The sequence below is a fragment of the Branchiostoma lanceolatum genome, chromosome 8, assembly GCF_035083965.1.
Source record: "Branchiostoma lanceolatum isolate klBraLanc5 chromosome 8, klBraLanc5.hap2, whole genome shotgun sequence".
Classification (NCBI taxonomy): domain Eukaryota; kingdom Metazoa; phylum Chordata; class Leptocardii; order Amphioxiformes; family Branchiostomatidae; genus Branchiostoma; species Branchiostoma lanceolatum.
This window is the reverse complement of record NC_089729.1, coordinates 14189803-14210996: the sequence shown is the minus strand read 5'-3', so window position 1 is coordinate 14210996 and position 21194 is coordinate 14189803. Positions and strand designations below refer to the sequence as shown.

The 21194-nt window shown below is 41.8% G+C and overlaps 2 protein-coding genes across 2 annotated transcripts; both read left to right on the top strand.

Moving 5' to 3' along the window:
- Positions 1-2054: 2054 nt before the first annotated feature.
- LOC136440667 (pyrethroid hydrolase Ces2e-like) lies at positions 2055-5331 on the top strand. Its single transcript, XM_066436764.1, has 4 exons — positions 2055-2394; positions 3863-4042; positions 4676-5230; positions 5323-5331. Exons 1-4 carry the CDS (start codon positions 2086-2088, stop codon positions 5329-5331), a joined length of 1053 nt encoding a protein of 350 aa, XP_066292861.1. The 5' UTR covers positions 2055-2085.
- A 313-nt stretch (positions 5332-5644) lies between these two features.
- On the top strand, positions 5645-7021 carry LOC136440666 (carboxylesterase 5A-like). Its single transcript, XM_066436763.1, has 3 exons — positions 5645-5834; positions 6180-6396; positions 6826-7021. The coding sequence occupies exons 1-3, from the start codon at positions 5696-5698 to the stop codon at positions 7019-7021; spliced, it is 552 nt and encodes a 183-aa protein (XP_066292860.1). The 5' UTR covers positions 5645-5695.
- Positions 7022-21194: the final 14173 nt, after the last annotated feature.

Here is a 21194-nt window from a genome sequence, read left to right as displayed (position 1 = left end):
ATAGGTTACACCGTACAATCAATGCTAACGAAAGGTTTTGTATTTTCGATTGTTGATCATGATACATTTCATCGCCCACCATCTCTGTATCTCATTTCATATATGCTATTAATTCATTGAATTGAATCCTGCTTGACAGATGCTGGTACTCGTGTCTTCCTCTACGAGAACCAGTACCGACCTTCCATCCACCCAAACAGACCCGAATGGGTGGGATGTGACCATATGGACGACCTTTTCATGATTTCGGGATACCCATTCCTCAAAGGACCTATGAAAACATTAGACTACAGTAAAGAAGACGAGGAGTTCAGCCTCATTATGATGGCGTACTGGGCAAACTTCGCTCGAACTGGGTAAGAACTTGCCACTTCATACACAGACAAGCTAGATATCATTGACAGATTTCTGACTGGAAGAAAGGATGTTTGCGTGACATATCCTATGACTTTGGCTCTTCGGATATTGAGTTTTTACTAAATTTAATCATCTGCTACAGCGATCCCTCCGACTCCTCCGGCGGACCCACTGACAGCCCCTCCCTGCCGACCTGGCCTCAGTACACACCTGACAACCCGGTCTACATGAAGCTGGACGTAGTGCCGACCACTGATGTTGGGCTGAAGCCGGACAAAGTGAAACTTTGGAACGAGATCATCCCCCAACTTGCTACTGTAAAGAAAGATGAACTTTAAAAGATGAACTTTAAAAAACTTCATCAGCAAATGCATCAGACCCACAGCAATGCCTAGTCTTTAATTAATATTTGCAATCCTAAGCATGTTCCACATAAATAAGGTTCCTAAGAATTATAATTGTTGATTGATAGTTTCTCGTTACCGTTAGCTACGCCACAATTGAATGCATGCTGAACATGATGAATAATGCAAATTTAATTAGTTCATTACTCACTGTACAACTAATTTAGGCCAGTATTCTCTATTGAATGCTTGTGCAGCATTGAAATAATGAGACTGAAAAAGTATATATCATTGTCATCATGATGAGTGAAAGCTAGGGGGCCCTTTTGCAACGGCGTCGGCCTACATATAAAAAGGGTAAACATGCTTGAGATATATCAAACAAACGAGTAAGTGACACTAAGTACATAGTTCCCACGGTGCTCTACATAACGACGGCCGACCTGGACCGGTATTGTTTACCTGTGGTAGGCGTGTCGTAGGTTCAGCATGGAAACCGTCGGAGTTCATATGTTCTACTTTGTGCTCTGGCTCTTTGTTTCCTCTTACGGTAAGCGTTCACAGAGATAGTCGTTACTTAGCTTACTTGTTTGCTTGTGAACACCCGCCGCAAAGCCACACAAGTTAATGCAAATGTTTCAATGTACCTCGTAGAGTGAGACTTTGAGCTTCGGATATTTTTCCTGTCAAAACTTGTTAACTAGTAGTAAGCAATAATTACAGTAAGTTCAATGACACAATACGATTTTGTGTGTGTTCTGTTGAGAATTACTTTTATACATTTGTGCAGGTGCCCTCAACTTTATTTTTCCGATAAGAAAGATTACTGATTAACAGATTCATGTAGAGCCTACATTTGCCAACACTTGTTAACTAACTGATCAAGCTATTAGGATAAGTCTAGAATACATCACAATTTATCCAAACTCATCGCACAGTATTTGGTTGATAAGGATGTTTTTATCATCACCCATTGTTCTTAATGTGTTGAAAAAGTACCGGACGTAAAATTACAACACCTGTGCAGGACTTGATAAAAAGAAATGGCGTCGGCGTTAATTGAGAGCCGAGCGGGTCAAAGGTATCGGAATGAACCATTATCGCGTTGGGGTGAAGTCTCCTCAATCTTCTTTGCCCGCAAGGTTGTTTTGTTCTTTATTACTTGACTTGACTTGATTATTATGATTATGTAAACCATTACAGACGACCTTTTCATTGTGGTATATGGACTACCCTACGAGTACTGGAAGACTTCATGTTTTGTTTTTAGAAGTTTTTTTGGGGGGAGGGGGGCAATTTGCATAATTTCAAAAAACGATGTACCCTACACCATTTCCATTTAGGTGCCAAAACTGGTCAAGATGATGGCCTAGTTGTGTCTACTATGACAGGACAAGTCCGTGGAACAACCACCCACACAACCGACCTTCCCGACAAACCGATCTACACTTTCCTGGGCATCACGTACGCAGCGCCACCTGTTGGAGAACTCCGGTACCGCCCGCCCCAGCCTGCCCTCCCGTGGGAGGGGGTCAGGGATGCCGTGGAATATGGTTCTTACTGTCCCCAAAACCTTTTGTATTTTAACATGATTGACTTTCCTATCAAACTTGGAGTGAACATGACGATGAGCGAGGACTGTCTGACACTTGATATCTTCACTCCGACTGCTGCAATAGACACCAATTTACCGGTGAGGTATAGGGTAACAAACACATAGATAAATAGATGGCATGCATCTTAGTCAGTTATTGTTTTGGGGGTTTTCGTCTGTCATCGCTTCCTTTGAAAGAACTCTGATTAGAGTATCTTCGGCTAGAAACGTCAAATCAAAAGGTTTGATGGATGTTTTGCATGAGCTAATATTTCATGGTAAGATAAGATAAATAGTTCTTCTGAATGTATCTGAGAGCAAGAAAAGAATTAAGAGAGTGTTCTTGATAAATTAATCATACAGTATTTCTTAATTGATAACGTTGGGTAACATAAATTCGGGATTTTTCCGATAATGGTTGACTGAAATCAATCTAGCAGAACAATAAACCATCCTTTTTTTCTATTATTCTGTCAGTATTATGTACTATCTTTGCACTAATCATATATATGGTAGATTTTGTCTCTAGTCATGCTGACACCATAATATTTCAACTTGAAACTACCGTCCGCCGCACGCACAATGACAGTGCTGTCGGACAGGGGGGCACATTAATTCGGGAGAGAAGATTCGTCTTGAATATCTTACCGCTAATCACATTTTATACAGCAGCTATTCGTTCCATCCTTGGCTTGAGGAGAGTGCTATGGATATAGACGTGTCCAAGTAAAAAAAATTCACGAAAAAACGGCCGTACCGCACGCATCAGGCCTTCGGGAACAACCCGTGTGTTGAGTCGGTAGAACGTCACTCAAAGTTCACCCCCACCGTCATGGAAATTTGTACATTATTCATTGGGGCGTTAGCTGGATGCCGTAGAAATGGTAATACTACTATGTCCACGTGTTTCTGCTTGTGCTAAGAGCAAACTTTGAGGAAAATATCACCATCAGTCCACTATCACACACAACATTTAGACAAAAAAGTGTTCCTCGCAAACGTTTGTCGTCTGCCGAATAGCAGGATTCTGGGTAACGAATATGGCGGCGGGAAAATTCACCGTAGTGCCGTAGCCATTGGTTGTAGCAACAAAGAGGCGTTTTGATGATTAATCACACTTAGAGGCCAGTTGTAGGTTAGCAAAAGAGATTCTAATAAGTTGTATTGTAAATAATTGTGTTTAGCAGGAAGCGGATGTGACATTTGTCTTATAAACCAGCGAACAACTATGTACATATAATTCTCCCACGAAGCCCTCAGACTGGGACAATAAGGGACGGAGAGTTTTTGACGTAGCCAACTTCTAATGCATGGTTATCGAAGCTTTTCAGACAGTGTTCTGAATGCGTTAGTCTGTCAAGTTTGCATTTCTAGCGGTATTACTGATGTTGCATCTAGCACATATCCCTAAACACCCCGTTTTCGAAAAATCCCGAATTTAAGTACCCCGCGAATTTATGTTACCCAACGTTACACTTGTGATAGGTTCCAGTTTACATTAATTCATCGCAAACAACATATCGGATACAATGTAATAAAGTTTTACCTCCACAAATATTATATGAAGGTCCTTTTGTGGATCCATGGAGGTGCTTTGTCCGTCGGTATGGGGTCTTTTCCTGGATTCGAGTCTCTTGCTGCTCACCAAGACGTCGTGGTGGTCTCCTTCAACTACCGTCTCGGTGTGCTGGGTTTCCTCAGCACGGGAGATGAGAACATGCCGGGAAACTACGGACTCCTGGACCAGGTTAGTGTCTCTTCTAGTGAGCGACATGAACAATTCAATATCATCAAAATGGCACTTTCAGGTTATTGTATGATATAGTATGTGACAATTTTTGTTTTGGCACGTCTCTATTATCATCCCATGCCAGACCGCCACTTGTACTAGCTTGTGATCCGCCCCTAGATCCTTCTCCATACATTAGCGCTGGCCAGCCGCTACAAACCAATCACGTCGCCTACGGTGAATAGGGATTGTGATTGGCTGGTAACTTCCCATCCAGAAGGGAGAGTATGTGATTGGTCGTCGGTTGGCCAGTGCTAACACTGCGGAAAGGACGGATCACAGACCGATACGCCAGGGTCGTTGTTTGATATATACAAGCGGCGGGCCTGGTATGAGTGGATGGTCTTTTGATCCATTGTTTTTTGAATACTGTAAAAGCATTTAAGTTCGCCTGGTTTTAATTTTGCGGAAGGGAGAAATGGAGTGTTCGCGGTGGTTTTAAGGTCGCGTTTGAAACAATGAGTAGACAAGGGGGTTAAAGATTCGCGGTGGTTTCAAGTTTGCAGCTGAGAGATAACCGCGAAAAACGCGAACATAAAACCAGAGCGAACTTTTCTGCATTTACAGTAACACATTTGCCGTCATGTGCAGGTCCGTGCTATGGTATGGGTGAAGGAAAATATCCGAAACTTCGGTGGAGATCCAGAAAGAGTCACCATATTTGGAGATTCTGCCGGGGGCGTGAGCATCTCCTACCATCTTCTCTCACCCCTCAGTAAAGGTCTGTTCCAGAGAGCCATCTCACAGAGTGGCGTGTACCAGACAATGCCAGTCAACCCACAACCACTCCAAATGACGAAGATGTTGTCAGAAGCGGTCGGTTGCGATGCGAAGGACACGGCGGCCATTACGACCTGTCTCAAAGAGAAGTCAGTTGATGAGCTTTTAGAAAACGTGGCGCCCATACAGCAAATGCTAGGCTTACTAACATTTCTACCAGCTGTGGACGGGGTATTCCTGAAGTCTGACCCTGTGGATCCAACGCAGACAAAAACAGAAGTGAACACAGCAGACTATCTCATTGGAGTCAATAATCACGTGTTCGGGTGGATAATGCTACCTACAACTCAAAGGGATCCTCTTGTTGGGATATCGAAACAGGACTTTATCAATTTTGTTAAGGCGGTAACTCTTTTGTCTTACCAGGTACGTTCACAGGCACGTACGTTCAAACGGTCTATAATGATAATGTAACGTAATTGATAGAGTAATTGCCTAACTTAATGCCTTAAACATAGGTGCATTAATAAAAAAGGTGAACATTTACCTTTTAAACAATTAGCTAGACAAGCAGGAAATAGGCGAATGTGAAATGTTATAATCAATAGGATAAATGACTCTATATTGTTTATAGACATGTAGTATAAGAACATGGGTCTGCAATGTAAAAAAAACATACATTTAACATACACGATGAGAGTCACATTCCATAGCTGCTTATTGACATTGCTTATGACGCACAGTTATCATCTGCAAAATGTTATAATAATTACCACGCTGTCTTTCCATTCCTATAGCAATCTGTCAATCTTGATGGTGTAATTCAGCGAAGTGTGTATTATACCCCTGTTTCTTCTATATTACGCTCAGGACAATCAAAATTTGGACAAAATGGTGGACGCCGTCGTCGCTGAGTATCGGCATCCGACAACGCCCGAAGACCCGATGGCGATCCTGTTCCAACTGTCCCATGCGTTTGGGGACTTCATGTTCGTGGGCCCAACAGTTCTGGCGGCTGATAAGCATGCTGGTAAGATTAAGTCAGTTCGTATGATTTATCATGCCATGGGTTCCATATATGATAGCTGGTGCGTACATGCACATGTTTTTGTTACGTATAAATTATTGGCATGACCGAACGAACGTACAGTTATAAAGTTTTTTTTTCTTCTTTGATATGATTGTTTGTTTTCTTTGTCATTCATCTTTCTCGATGTCTGCAGCAAAATAAATAGTCTTTGTTAATGTATACATAGCAATGCATACATTCTATCAACTGAACATTTTGCTGCCTTAGATTAAGTTTACAAAACAAGGGCATAGTCTGTAGTCCTGTTATTTGATTATTATTATTATTATTAACCCTGATCTATAGACGCTGGAGGCCGTGTCTTCCTCTACGAGAACCAGTACCGACCTTCCATCCACCCGAACAGACCCGACTGGGTGGGATGTGACCATATGGACGACCTTTTCATGATGCTTGGGCTACCATTCGTGGAAGTCCCGGAAACACCAATTAACTATACTAAGACAGACGGGGAAGTCAGCTTTAGAATGATGGCATACTGGGCAAACTTCGCACGAACTGGGTAAGAAGGCAATGTCAGACAAACTTCTCCTACACAGAGCCTCACCCGTAGACTATACAGTATACCTTTAGTAGGCTCTGCTAAACCAGACTGAGGTTTCCACTGTTGTGGGCGAGGCCTCTAACTAGCTGTCAACCAATCAGTGAGTTGCCAGAATGTTTCTATTATGATTGCAGATTGGCTGACAGCTGGTTAGAGACCACGCCCACAAAAGTGCAAACCTCAGCCTGTAGGCCGCGGACGAGGCTCTGTGTAGGAGAATTTATCAAACATATAAACTTAATTATCCACAGCTAGACATACATTTAGCCAGCAGACAGCTGTATTTTATAATGGACATTCAGGTGGCATCTTTCCATATAGTACTATGTTTTAGCTTCTTAGTAAAGTGTATTTCAAGTTTTCACTAAATTCCATGATCTGTTACAGGTATCCGGGCAACTCCACCGGCGGACCCACTGACAGCCCCTCCCTGCCGACCTGGCCTCAGTACACACCTGACAACCCGGTCTACATGAAGCTGGACGTGGTGCCGACCACTGACGTTGGGCTGAAGCCGGACAAAGTCAAACTTTGGAACGAGATCATCCCTGACCTAGCTGCTGTGAAGAAAGATGAACTTTGACATTCCACACAAATATCAAACTGGCTCTGCGTTTGTATCGCTTCTCTATAACATTAACTATCATGTATACTCGATGCGTCTACATCTACTGCCAATATCGTAAAGTTGAGATTTTACATGCACCTGTAAGTTGCCTGCACTTCCATATGATCTCGCAATGCGGGGCTTCTATGTAGATTATTCAAGACACCGTGCATGACGCTACCATTCGCAGTACTTCTTTCGACGGAGGTAAAAGTATGTCAATAGCATTTTAAAATTTAGTAGGTAGTGAGCTTGGGTAACAGTTTTTGGTGAAAGTTTCCTGTAGATATTTGTTTTAATTTTAAACTATTTTGTCACGAATACGAAGTAAAGCCCTTACCAGCTCACCCATAATAGTAACATTACACATATATAGTAATGAAAATTATGACAATGTTTTGAGAGACTGTTTTGAGAAAGTACATCGTGTATGACATAGAAACTGCTTCTTTAGAGGTTATACTGTATAACTGTTTAGTAACAATACCTTTCGTTACATTTCTTTGCGGGCAATACGTTTTCCCTGCCATATACTTCATCAGATTCTTTGAACCTCTTTCCACAAAGATTGATTCCAAGCTTTGAAATCTATCATATCCAGCTAAGACAAGATGAATGTAACGACAAGGAACAAGCCACTGAATTTATTGAGGAACTCAGTGCAACAAGCTATACCCGTGACAGCTAACATCAATTGAATATCATGTACGTATTACAACAGTAACAAAACAAATGGAGTTGTCAACGGTGGAATAGTTTCCAATAAGTCCAAGACGCCAGAATGCGAGTACTCGTGCAAAACACATTGGGAGACTGAAAAGAGTGTCTTATTCGCGGTGATTCATTCGAATCCTGTGAGGGCCATCGCGTCAAACGAATGTCTTTGGTGACGCATTTAGCATTATACGTTGGCACTTAGTGTCTAGAACGATCACGCAAAAATGAGATAAAGAATTAATCAAGACTTTGGGAAAGTAGGTAATGAAAGCATAACACCGCTCGTTAAGAAAATCGCAGTTTGTTATGCTTTGTGGTGCTTTCTGTCAGTAAGTTTAAAAGTGTTCAGGCCAAGGAAAAGAAATGTGTTGTTTCCTTTTATCCGACCGACCCTTGCAAAAGCTGCTGACCCTATATAGCTAGCTTTTTTTTTTGGGGGGGGGGGAGGTCGAACGATGGCAAGGGGCATAACATTTCCAATCTGACATCTAAGTTATGAGACTTCCTGTATTTCACACTCTGCAAGTTAACAGACTGAAACTATTGTTGATGTGCGGATGAGTAGTAAAAATTTGTTGAGTTTTATTTGTTTGTATTGCATACCGGGTAACACCCTGCCATTACGCCACCGTTTATGATGTATATCACAGTAACATGTTGAAAATACCAGAGTCCAGATGCGTTTTATTTCTTGATTGTTAGACTCTATTTGTTGGATTTGTTTAAAGGAGAAATGCCCACCACTGACTCTATTCTATTCAGGACTTTGATCGAAAACACAAAACAGTTATTTTTCTTGGCCCAAATATGTGATGCAAAGCAACGCGCTTCCAAATGTGGGCCTAAAATACGTGGCAAAGTCACACCACTACCGTGTGTCAGTAATAAAAAAATAATGGGGTCGAAAAAACACAAATAAAATGTACTGAGATCCCGCAAAGCACAGTAAAATGTAGCTTACAAGTAGAACTCGTTTGAGTTAGGCGTGGTAAACGACATCTTTATCGATCACATCATCCTTCAAATATGCATTATGACACGGTCCGGGTTTGGTCGGTGGCAATACTGTAAATCTTCAAATGTTCGCGGTGGTTTTATTTTCACAGTACCGCTCCACCGCGAAATCATGACACCCCCCAAATATGTATTATTTTTTCGATACAGTATTGTTTCGATCGCAAACTTAAAACACCCCAAAACCTTATAATACGAAATTGAATCTCCGGGAAAATAAATGATTTCACAGTATCCAAAATAGATGGACAAACTTTTATCTTCATAAGGTTTTGGCGTTCTGACTTATTTTATACAAAATGTTTGTATGCACGTATGTTTATTACCTGGTTCGAATGTAAGCATGTATGGAGCAGCTACGTATGTAGTAGTTGTGGACGCATAACTCAGCGTCCATCTACCCACAAGTTCATCTACAAGGTTCTTAGGTTAATGCCAACCCCAAGTTCACAAGTTTACTGTTTGTTGGTTGTGGTGTTGTAACGCATCTCAATTCCTGTGCCCAGAAGAGTGTATTGTGGCGTTACATATCATATTGACATGGCTAGTCAATCTTATAACGTTTCTATAAAGTTGAACATTAAGGGATTTGGATAAGCGATATTCAAAATGGAGTCCTTGCCGCCATTTTCTTTAGCATAAGTCCTCGTCCGTTCGATACGTCAATCATTCTCTTACAAGGTTACCACCGCCTTCTCCCATTGGTCGAACTGAGTCGCAGATAGATGACAGTATTACTACCTACAGTCCATGATCCATCGGCCCTATTCGTTTCCGTTGTTAGACGCCAGACGGTAACTTCAAAGATTTTTCTTACCCTTCCCTGTATCGTAACGAACTTCTTGCTGACTTAGCCGTGACACTGTAAGAACATGATTTAAAGGAACTCACGTCGATCTTGGAGGTCGTTCGATACAGAGGGAACCCATTTGGCGGGACAAGGGTAGCGAGGTCGTTAAGGTAGGGGGCCAAGAATTGATTCCAATTTGCTGCAAACTATCCCTGAAATTTCGCCAGTGGCCGGAAACCGAACTTATAACATTAAAGGATTCTCTAAATGTCCCATAGAAGTGCACTGTGCGTATACATTATTTATATGCGTGCACGGTAAAACAGCTTAGCGGCCTAAACTTATGACATGCTTATTATACCTTTGTGTAATAAAAATCGAAGTAAATGCATACATAAGTGTAGAAGAAACGCATTTTAGCTTCGCATATCGGGGTTTGCTTCTTTTGCGCTCCTTTCAAGCTTCATCGACTGGCGTAATACCAAAGAAGGGAAACAAAGGCCTTCAATCAAGCGTGCCGCAAGTATCGATTTTCTCATCAGGAAGTGAAGTCGGCGAGTTGGCTGGGATGATCTGATCAAGACTAAGATGGGCATGATGAAAGTAAGAACATTCCCAAGGGAAAAAGAGGAAAACGCAGTCCGACCTATTTCTAAGGATACTCCAAGGTGTGATCTTTCTCGTGTACAGCCCTCTAGACAGCGAACAAATATGTTACGGCAAAGAAATTACGTCCACTCGAGCAAACTTAAGCCAAGTTTTAAACACATTCTTCGCTGTTATGGGTTGGAATACAAAGCACCCTCTTAAGTTTCAACCGTCTACTCTTACTGCTCTTACGCTCTAAGTGTATTTGATATTCCATTAGACAGAAAGTGTGTGGATGCAGCTTGTCGAAGTCGCGTTGCTCTAATTTGTAAGAAAACTGTCCAAACTATCGTCTTCACTTAGAATGCAGTGGTGTGCGTGATGTAAAAAGCCTTGTCGCCACTTTGGGTAGAAGGATGGTTCCAAACTGGCGTCATATACAGTTATGACGAAGACAGTAAAAGCGTCCAAATGCCACTCAACGAAAAGTGCAGGCGACAACGTGTAGCCAAGAGCTTCCATTTTAAACATTATTAGTAGACAGTATTTCTACCGAGGACCCTTTCCTGTCAGGTTAATGCGTTTATGGACACATAGTAATCACTTTTATTCGTGACGTTGTGAATGGAATTCTAAACTAGCATATGGAAAAAATGTATTTCTGTGAAAACACAAATAGACAGACCGTAAACGATAAATACCCGTAAGATAGTAGTCTCCTCCATGGACTCTCTGTCATGTTTGATTTATGATAAAACTTCCTGCATCTTACCTTTGGGGTCATCCTCTATCACTTTTGACACAACGTCCTGTTAGTGTTAGTGCGACGTGCCTAGCATTCAAATGTCAATAAATAACGAACCTTCACAAACACCAAGTTACCTCAAAAGCTCGGTTTCACTGAGACAAATATGATCGATCGGGAACTTTACTACGTAATTGAGTTAAATCCGCTATACGAAAGAAGCACTAGAAGCCCAGCAGTCTCTTTGACGATTATTAGGTTTGTCAGATATGGTTTTAATGAAAATCTTTTGCGGAGAAGCCACGGCTATTTGGTATTACCTTGTCGTCTTAAAGGGATGCTTTGTCGTCTTCTAACCACCTGCGTCCTTAAGTGATTGAACTGATAGCCTTGAACTAAGAAATATTTTACAAGGAGAAGAAATTTTATGTTTAAAATTCGTGATTCCATTTAATTTTGTTTTTAAACTTCGTCTACTATTGCAGTTTTGAAAGAAAATGTGCATGTGCATGTTACAGTATGTGTATGTGTGTGTGTTTGTGTGTGTGTGTGTGTGTGTTTGTGTGTGTCTGTGTGTGCCTCTGTGTGTCTGTGTGTGCCTGTGTGTGTCTGCGTGTGCCTGAGAGAGAGTCAGGGAGAGAGAAATAGAGATAAGAGAGATAGTCCGCAATGAGGCATTCACCAGGTCAAAAATCAATATTGAAATGGTTATCATAACATTTTGCCTTCCCAATAAAAATGTAGTACCATTACATGGTCGATATAATCACATTTCCAAGGTCCAATCCACGTCCGCCATTTTGCCTTATCCCGGTCTAGTGCGCAGACGCAGTCACGGCAGAACTCACAACAACAAAGTTTCCAGCATCCAAAAGGTCGTTAACCTCGCATTCGCCGCTCCCTTGGAGTCTTGCGTCTACTCTACAATTCCACCCCTATAGGAGAGGCCTATTCTGGCGCAATTATTGGCATCAGTACCGCCATTAGGGAGATGGGGTGAGCACGCGAAGCGTTCCGCACCAGCGCTCTCATCTCAGACGCACGGCCAATTTTGTAGGAGACGCGCGTCTCTCTCTCTGTAAAATTGAAAGTGCACATTAGCCCCGTGTTGGGATACAAGGCATCCAGTCAGGCGGAATACTGTATTTTTTCTCTCTCCACCTTTCTCTCATGTTTGTGTAAAACAGTTTCAACTAGTGGAAATGTATATTTTATGTGCTATGGAAGGGGTTGAGAGAGAGCGTTCAAACAGTTGAGCTGCAGCTATTATTATTTTTTTACCGTGGTGCCAAATTCAAATGTACTGATTGCAGTATGTGATAGTTACCTGTAATGTTAGAGATAGTTCACGTACTCAGAGAAGCCGTAACAGTTGTGACCCGGCCGGCCTCATTCGTCGTACTATAGTCGTGCGATAGCAGACAAAGGGCATTCTAACTTGGGATAGTCTTGCATGTGTCGTACAAAAACTAGCTGTCGGAAAAGGTTGAGTTGGGTCCTTGTCGGCAGCTGGTTCTGTCTCGTAAGATTCTACGACACCAAAATCGCTCAGACAACCTACGACAAATGCGACCACGCCGTAAGCGCAACATTCGTTACTGCGTTCTCTTAATTAGAACGCAGCTAGCATCTGAAGAGCCAACACTCTTCAATAGCCATGCAAAAATGTGGCTTTATTTCTTTATAATGTATCCAAATTTAGTATCATAACTACCGTGTCTGAATCTAGAGTGCCACGAGCCGAAGACGGAGTATCTAATACTTAAGAAGGCCCATGGAGACGACTTAAGGTGCAATCAATCTTAATCTTTACCTGAATAACAGCATTACTTCTTCTTAAAGACTTCACCGGCAGTTGAGCTACATCATGCGCACCACGGATATTAGGTGAAATTACAAGAAGACCGCCTTGGGCGTAAACATTCAAATATCTCCATGTCGTGTGAAACAGATTTTCTTTTCTTTTTTATTCTGAACTTTACGAAACGCACCTCCCGTTGTGTTGCAACAGATATTCCAATTTGGTAAATGATTTTTATCTATATCTAATTCTTTCATATACAATCATCTTGAATACCTAAAATAACAATCTTATTCTATTTCAAATCCTCATTAATACTCGGGCATAATATCTTTAGATTTATTCACAGAAAAAAATCGAAAAAAATTATCTAAATCATGTTATACTTTTAAGAAATGCGACTAGGGGAACGTTTCTTTGTATGAAATTTTGATATTTCTTCCGCGCCCTGGTATCAAACGCCCTTCCATCATAAAGAGGCTCACGCGAAACATACTAATAAAATATTCATCGTACCTATTTGATTTAAAGTGCATATCATAAGCTCCGTGAAGTGGAATGCTTCCTTCATAAATCCTATTCAAGATCACCCTTTCAGTTTGTATATTGATACGGAGGTAATACGTGTATACACAAGGGCCAAGGCTTTACGTCCTGAAAAAGATTATGCTTGCAAAAGCGTACAGTCTTGGGAATGTGGTTTGATTTCTACTTAAAGGCATGATTATGAATTTTACATTTATCTATTGTTGTCTGATAATATCTTGGGAGAGCATTAAGTCACGTGGTCTGGCCTCCTGAGGCAAGGTCATTTGGGGTTTGTTAGTCTGGTTGGTGGAGAAAGGAGGAAATGAAGTTTTCATGTGGGACGCGTAGAGATACACGGGAAGTATTTGACGTTAGAGTTTTAATCTGTATGAAACTAGGGATATGTGGACCAAGAAAGAACGTAGGAAGGGTTGCGTGAAAATTGAACTGTGCATTTCGTATGAAAAAGCACACCAACCCACATACTAAAACACATAAAGACACACACACACACACACACACACACAGACACACATGATTTTATATAAACACACAAATACACATACATGCACATACGAACACACAAACACACACACACCACGCACACACACACACACACACATATATATATATATAGAGAGAGAGAGATAAACATACACATACATACATACATACATACATACATACATACATACATACAAACACACGCACGCGCACACACACACTTTTTTCTGGTGTATTTTGTTATCTTATAAACCATATGTTTGCATCTTGAATCATATTCAAATTGTCTAGTGCAAAGACCTAAATAACTGTTGAAGCAACTCACTATCAACTCAACTAATATGTTATAGTAGTCTACAGACTTACTCTTACCTCATTACAGTAATTGTCAGTAACAGAAGGCGGGAGATTAAAACAGAATAGAAAGTCGCTCAGTAATAAGATACTGCAAAGTAAAAGCCTCATTTGCAGTAATGCTCGCCTAAAAGGCCTTCATCTTCCAAAGTATGCATTACGCTAATGGCGAGGTAGTGCCGTCAGTAAGTGAAGTATAACTATCATCAATTCTAATGATAGCTCTTATATTTCTCGAGCTTGGGTGTCTCTTGCATGTTATCGTCATTTTTGCGAACATCTGGCAAAAGAGACACTCTTAGTCTTAAAAAATAGAACCATGTATATTCTCTATCCGTGTATAATGATACAGTTTGTAAATCATTATTTTTGACATGTTTTTGTTTCGTCACAAAGAACTGTATATTAGTATAGGCCTATAGTAAGGGAAAACAGGGTTACCGTAATGTTTACTTTATCAATAAAAGGACGAGTAAATGTAGAGAAACTAATGAACAAATGGGTGCCATTTTAGTACAATACATTGTATGATAGTAAAAGGAATGGGCTCAACTATGGTGTTGTTCTATGTATCAAGCATGAAATGTATCTAAACAAAATTACCATTCCTTGACATTTTCCGTATCGTTTTCTAGAATTTGGAATATCATATATACTTCAATTGTGAATTTTCTGACCAAATTTTCGATTGAAGATGTTAAGGAATTTTACTTTGGTGTTGTTTGTTTGCTTTGATAGTCTATTTGTATTGTTTATCCGGCAACAGGTTTTTACTAAACAGCACAAGCTGCATATCCGAAGAGATTTATTTGGTTCCTACTCTTCTTGATAAGTGTGGTGGGTTCTTTTACGCGACAGCTCTCCTGAAACACGGGACCTCCATTTAACGTCCTATCAGAGCTCGAGGGACGTCCCTAACCAAAGCTATGTACTCATATTCATCCAAGTGAAGTGAGGAAAATTCGTGCATCTCAATGGCACTACTGGCCGGAAAGTGGGATTTACCAATGGTGATAAATGCTAGTAAAGTCTGGTAATGTTTGCATATTGGTAATTAAATTAAACATTGCCAGACTTTACCAGCATTTACCACCATTGGTAAATCCCACTTTCCGGCGTATATACGCTGGGATATGCCAGGGGATTCGAACCCAGGATCTCTGGGTTCTAGGCCACCCTGCCATTACGCCACGCGACGCCACAAATTGCAGTATTATTCTAATCGTTTTATTTGTTGCCACCAAACGGGTATATGATTTAAGCGTGTCTCGAAAATAAACGAGTGCTCCAGTCAGCCGTAAATGGAAACGCAAATGTGTACGTGTACTTAATTGTTTAATGGGCAACAATTTGACTTCGACGATCATTCATATTAAGTCTAGCGGTGTAAGAGATGTATCATTTACTGAAAGCCTTACTAGTTTCTTTCGTTCTATGTGATGATTTCCCTGTCCTTGAGAAATGAGTTCTGAAAGGGATTGTTTAATGATAAGATCTGAACTTAATTACCAGCACTAAAACGTGAGTTTGGGGGTTCATCATTTGGAAAAACGGTGTGTTTTTCCTTTACTAATTCATATTACTAGAAATCAGAATTCTCTTTTAAATTATCAAACACTACTTTGATCAAATATATATTTTTTTCAGTCAGAAAAAAATACCTGATTCAATTTTACTGTGTTTATTAATGTTTTAAATTCATCGAATGATTTTAAGTGAAAAAAGAAGATCTTAACTCAGTTTTCAAATACTGGATATCAATATTCACTTTTGAAATTGTAAACAAGTAAAGGCTCGAATATGAAATGAAGAAAGCTTTCAGAACAATATCTGATGCATACTTTGTACGGCAGAATCGTAAACTTTAAGGTTCTATTATCACTGCATTTTGATTCGGATCACGGTAGACTAGGTTATGTCCTTGATACTCTAACCTTTACGTCTAAGGGCAGTGACCTCTGCTAATTGAGGAAAACGACCTTGCAGTGGAAGGTCTAACATAAAACTTCATTTCCCTTCTTTCTCTCTTCTCCAAATACAATCATTCTTCTTCCTTGAAGTCTGGAAAGCCTTACAAAGGTGGGAACAATTCTCTTCAAAGCGAAGACAAGCTTGTTATCTATTTCTCGCAGAGCGGTGTCGTCTTATCGTATCTATCTCGGTAGAGCCGGGATTTTCGGAGCGACCATGCATCTGGACCGTTTTCATGATGATCCTATTAGGGGGATTCTCCCGTGTCCATTTGCGGCGCTGTTTGGTAGTTTCCTAGCGGTGCATCTGAGGTGGAAGAGATTAGGCCAAATCTCCTGCTGGTCTAATCTATGTCGGGCCCAAAATGGGAGCGTAATAGACTCATGCATATTCCCTGAGCGTTCTCTCAAGTCATGTTCATGGTGATGGTGGTATGAATAAGATTTGAGAAAAAACGTATTTTACGGGGGGAATGTATCGAATATCGGACTTTTTGTTTTTTCAATACCGCAAACGGCCGTTTGCAAGTTTGGGAACGAGAGTTTCCCGCGCTTATCATTATCGTTTGGTAAGGGGGAAGGGGGAAGGGGGGTGTCTTTTTCCTTAGGGACTGGTAGCCCGTAGCAAATTTATCATGCATTCCGACACATGTAGGAAGTGGTGAACGCAAGCGGCCGTTTGCAAGTTTGGGAACGAGAGTTTCCCGCGCTTTTATTATCGTTTGGCAGGGGGGAGGGGTGTGTTTTTTTCCTGAGGGACGGATAGCCCGTAGCAAATTTATCATGCATTCCGACACATGTAGGAAGTGGTGATTACCCAGAAGTAATAGATGGGTGCTAGATTATTGGCGGCAAGATTGATGGGAAATATCTCTTTTTTATTACTAGCCGCGCATTCCCCCAGCCGCCTATTCATTACCGTAGTAAAGCGAGCTGAACCCGCGGCCGTGAATGAATAAATGACTTTAATACCGACGTGTCTTGGGACTCGAATGATCGAAGGCAGTTATGAAATTTGTAAAACGCGTGCGCGATGTAGGAGCCAAGTTAGCATGAAATCGGCGAATCGATCCGCCTTTCCTCCCCTAGACCCATTATATACATACCTAAAGAACCATTCAGATACAGTCTCTTGGTCTATACGGGGCTAGACACGAGCGTGGCGTGAATACACAAATGGTCCGCGAGAGTTTGCTGGGCCGGGATTGGGTATTTCTCTTCATCCGGGCATCGGAAGCAGCTGCCTGTCGTTTGCGTACAAATTGACGCCCTCGCGAAGGGTTTGACATTGTTTCCTGTCGTCAGACTACGCACAGGATTGACGTGTTCAAACTTCACGGCGCCATAAGGGGTTTATTAATCGGCCACAAGGAAGAGGGGGATCGCATGGTTGAATCGATCAACCCCAGACCGCGAGGTTGTGGCCAGGGGAACGCGGACTCTCCCCACGTGAATGTTAACTAGGGGGAAAACAGATCTACCAAGGGGCGAGAGTGTAATGAAGTACGGTGTAGGGCCTTGCTCGCCCGCCTGGGCTCGTTAACTCTCGCGGCTAGCCGCGCATCCGGACTTGATGTGTGCGACGTAAAAAAAAAAAGGCGGGAACAGGATTTGGCAGAGCAGATTGCACAAGATCGTCTGACGATGGATGATCTGGCTTAGCGGCGGAGGAAAGAAGAACTGATACGGGGAAAGACGTCAGGTCAGTGCCGATTCGTTCTCACTACCACAGAGGAGGGCGGAGAAGAGACAGCACGAGCATTTTCAAAGACGCTGTGCTGTGACTTTGAACTTTTCACAAATTAACCGTCAACCTCTTGACTGACTGAAGGCCCACTCTCTCTTCAGCGCTGCTATAAATAGAAGAGTTGGACGTTATTTTAGATCAAGCACGCCATCGATCTGCGTACAGAGAGCGTCACCTCTGCTCAGCTTGGCTCCAGCTCGAGGTTACTAACGAGGGACAAGGGAGAACTCATCAGCCGGCGGCGGCCCGACAGGTTGTTTGGAGCGCGGCGGGGCAGAACACAGAGCACGTTGATGGATCTACGGAGCACAGGTGGACAGGACCGCCGCTAAAAAGCCCCTCAGCGCTTACAGAGACAGGCTTTTAAAAGCTTTGTGTGAAGACTCCGTTACATGGACACTTAAAGTATTTGAAGGGGGACAGAAGGGCAGAGAGTTTAGACCGTAACGTTCTTTAGCGTTGCTAAACGGACTTGGTAGAAGGCGGGCTAGCACCATGGACAAGGTACGCTACTGTATGGAGGCGCTCGCTGGTAATTACTCGCCCTTTGAGCAGCGCGCGGAGAGCCGGCACATGCACAGGAAGATAGACATGTGTGCGTTTGACAGCAGCTCGGACTCCGAGGGAGGCGGGAATTCGCCCGGGCCGCCCTCTCCCACCTCCCCGGCCGGGCTCCACCAGCTGTACGACCGGCAGGTGTGCGCGGAGTGCGCGGCGCTGCTCCACTCCTCCAAGCCGCCCGCCTGTTGGAACATCATCCACCTGTTCTGTGCCGGCTGTCTGGAGCGGATGCCGGCGCGGGACGCCCTGCGAGCCCGGATCCGGATCGACCTGGGCCTGAAGCTGGTGTGTCCGGACTGCGGGGGGACCGAGGAGGCGCCCGGGGAGTGGGTGGACACGTACAGCGTCACCAGCCGTCTGCCCAAACTGCACGACGTCTCACCGCCGGGACTCGGCAGAAGAAAGCGCTTCTTCCGCCGCCGTTGATTCAACTCAAGAAACTGTGTATCAAGATAACACATCCGTGTAACGAAAGGAGGCATTTCTCAAGATTGACATTATGGACGTTTAGAAACGGTTTTCAGAACGATTATCAATGGTTTCTTCTACTTATTCACAGGATGGGGAATAGAGCATTGATTAGCGAGAACAGATCGGTGGGTACAAATTTCATTACCGCTTGCTGACAATGACTGATGTCGGGAACACTGCTCTTGTATAATTTACTTTTGGTTGATGCGGCAGAACATTCAAAAAGATCACTTTAGTAGGAAACAAATTGATTATGATTGATCCCTTAGCGTTAATCTGATCACATTTTTCTTTGGATCCGTTTGTTAGATATGTCGCGCTGTGTTAAGTTGTCGACATATTTTCCTACCAACGATAGAGTAAGTAGATTTTTTTTACACTTAATAGATCTTTTTTGCTGAACTCGCTTTTAGATACTTTTAACGGAAAGAAACATGTAGTGTGCCAAAATGACAAAAAAGCGATATATGAAATATCTATCAGACTTATCAAAGAAAGCAATTGGAATACAGGGTATTGTGAGTTAATGTTGTATAGAATTGTCTGTAGAAAAAAAACACACAGATACTGTAGTTTAGAATCGAACTAATTTGTATTCCTGTAACGTTTTGTCTCTTGTAAGTGAGGTGGCCGGGAACTAATTGCTGAAATTGTTGTCCCTCAATAACGGCGGCGTGGTGTAATGAAAAAGGAGTTCTTCTATTATACCGGTGAAATAATGGGTTCTGCAACTGGTGCCCTCGCGCCTATTGTGTGACACTTCGGAAAAACGGTCAATATTCAGGAGACGTTGCCAAAAAAGATATCACACAAGAACGTCTGAAAGTTTACGGTGTATTATTTGAGATGCATTTTAAGAGAGAGAACGTGTTATTGTAAAAAAAGAAAAAGATGGGAATATGTAGTATATATGTGTTTCTGTGAAATGTGAAATTTTGTGATATATATATTGAGCAATTGTGCTGCTAGAGAGGTTGCATGCTGCAGTAGTAGACTGTGTATGAGAACAAAGTTCTGTGCATTGAAGTATCTGATAGGTGTACATTTTATAACGTCTAAAGAAGACAAGCTGGGTGTTTGTTTTTGTGGCCCTTTTAGTCGATTATACATCTAAGATTTCTTCGTTTCCTCCTTCCTATGGCATTTATATTTTTACTTTCATCTTATAGTATTCTTAGGCCTCAGAGACTAAAAATTGGCTGTCTTTATATTTCATATTTATATTTCATTGATTTAGGTTTCTCTGAAAAGACATTTTCTTTGGCATCTTTTTCACACAAAACTGAACATACTGTAAGTCCCTCCCAAGAAAGATAGAATGGTCTGGTCCTAAGGCTTAAGGACCAATGGAAAATTCCGTTCCTCTTTCAATACGTCTTCTTCCAACTGAGACGTCTTGAAAAATCGTCTTCGCACCTGCGTTCATCAGACTGCTCTTTCTTAAAGTATCGTCTGTCCTACTTAAAGGAACGAGAGAAACCACGACTACATTGAGACAAACGACTTTTGGCAGTAAGAAAGACGGCAAGCCATTTATCCTTACGGTGCCAAGGATTAGTTAATACACCTTTGTTATGTTTTATTCACACCTAATAAACGATTTATTATCCCAGTTTATCTAACGTCTTTGGGGAAGCACAGAAACGTTCAAATATTTATATGAAAAGAACCTGTAAGTTTAAAGGCACGTTATTTGTGCTTTTGGGAATCATAACTAGAAACTACGCTTTGCTGTAGTGACATGTTTACAATGTATATCTGTAGATAGCAAAGATTGAACCAGAGTCGCTATTGTGTCTGTGCATATGTTATGTGTGTCAATATCGTTACATGTGATACGGTGTGAGTATACGTGCCAAACGAGTATGTAACCAAGTATCTCTATATTTGTATTGTAGGTAATTAAACATACCTTCTATGAAGGGGGAAATATATGTGTATTGTTGTCTCATTGTAGGCCATTGTGTGGTAGTTAAGAATAACGTTACAGACATTTATGCTTTCATGAGAGTACTTTTCAACTCCCCATTCAGACCCCCAACCGTGTTAAACACCACACACGCTATCTAAAAGCGTGTAAAGGTTGAAATTGTAGTATGCTGGTCCTGCGTACTAATTTGCCGGTGGAATATAAAGGGCAAAAACGACGAGTACTTAGCACTCTGTTCTCACGAGATTTGCATGTGTGCGAGAGTTTGCGAGACATCCGGGAACTCTTATTTACGTACAACCATCTCCATTGAGCCTCCAAGCTCTTAGAGAGTCATACAGTGCTAAATATGTCTCTTCGTCTCTCTCACTCTATAAATATATACAACCCAATCCCCGACTTGCTACGAGTAAGGATCATAAAAATATA

Bases quoted from the DNA above. Each gene is read 5' to 3' on its own strand.
- LOC136440667 (XM_066436764.1), top strand. From the start codon at position 2,086: ATGACAGGACAAGTCCGTGGAACAACCACCCACACAACCGACCTTCCC. The intron at 2,395-3,862 runs GTGAGGTATAGG...TATTATATGAAG, and splicing joins CAATAGACACCAATTTACCG to GTCCTTTTGTGGATCCATGG. The intron at 4,043-4,675 runs GTTAGTGTCTCT...CGTCATGTGCAG, and splicing joins ACTACGGACTCCTGGACCAG to GTCCGTGCTATGGTATGGGT.
- LOC136440666 (XM_066436763.1), top strand. From the start codon at position 5,696: ATGGTGGACGCCGTCGTCGCTGAGTATCGGCATCCGACAACGCCCGAA. The intron at 5,835-6,179 runs GTAAGATTAAGT...CCTGATCTATAG, and splicing joins GGCGGCTGATAAGCATGCTG to ACGCTGGAGGCCGTGTCTTC. The intron at 6,397-6,825 runs GTAAGAAGGCAA...GATCTGTTACAG, and splicing joins GCAAACTTCGCACGAACTGG to GTATCCGGGCAACTCCACCG.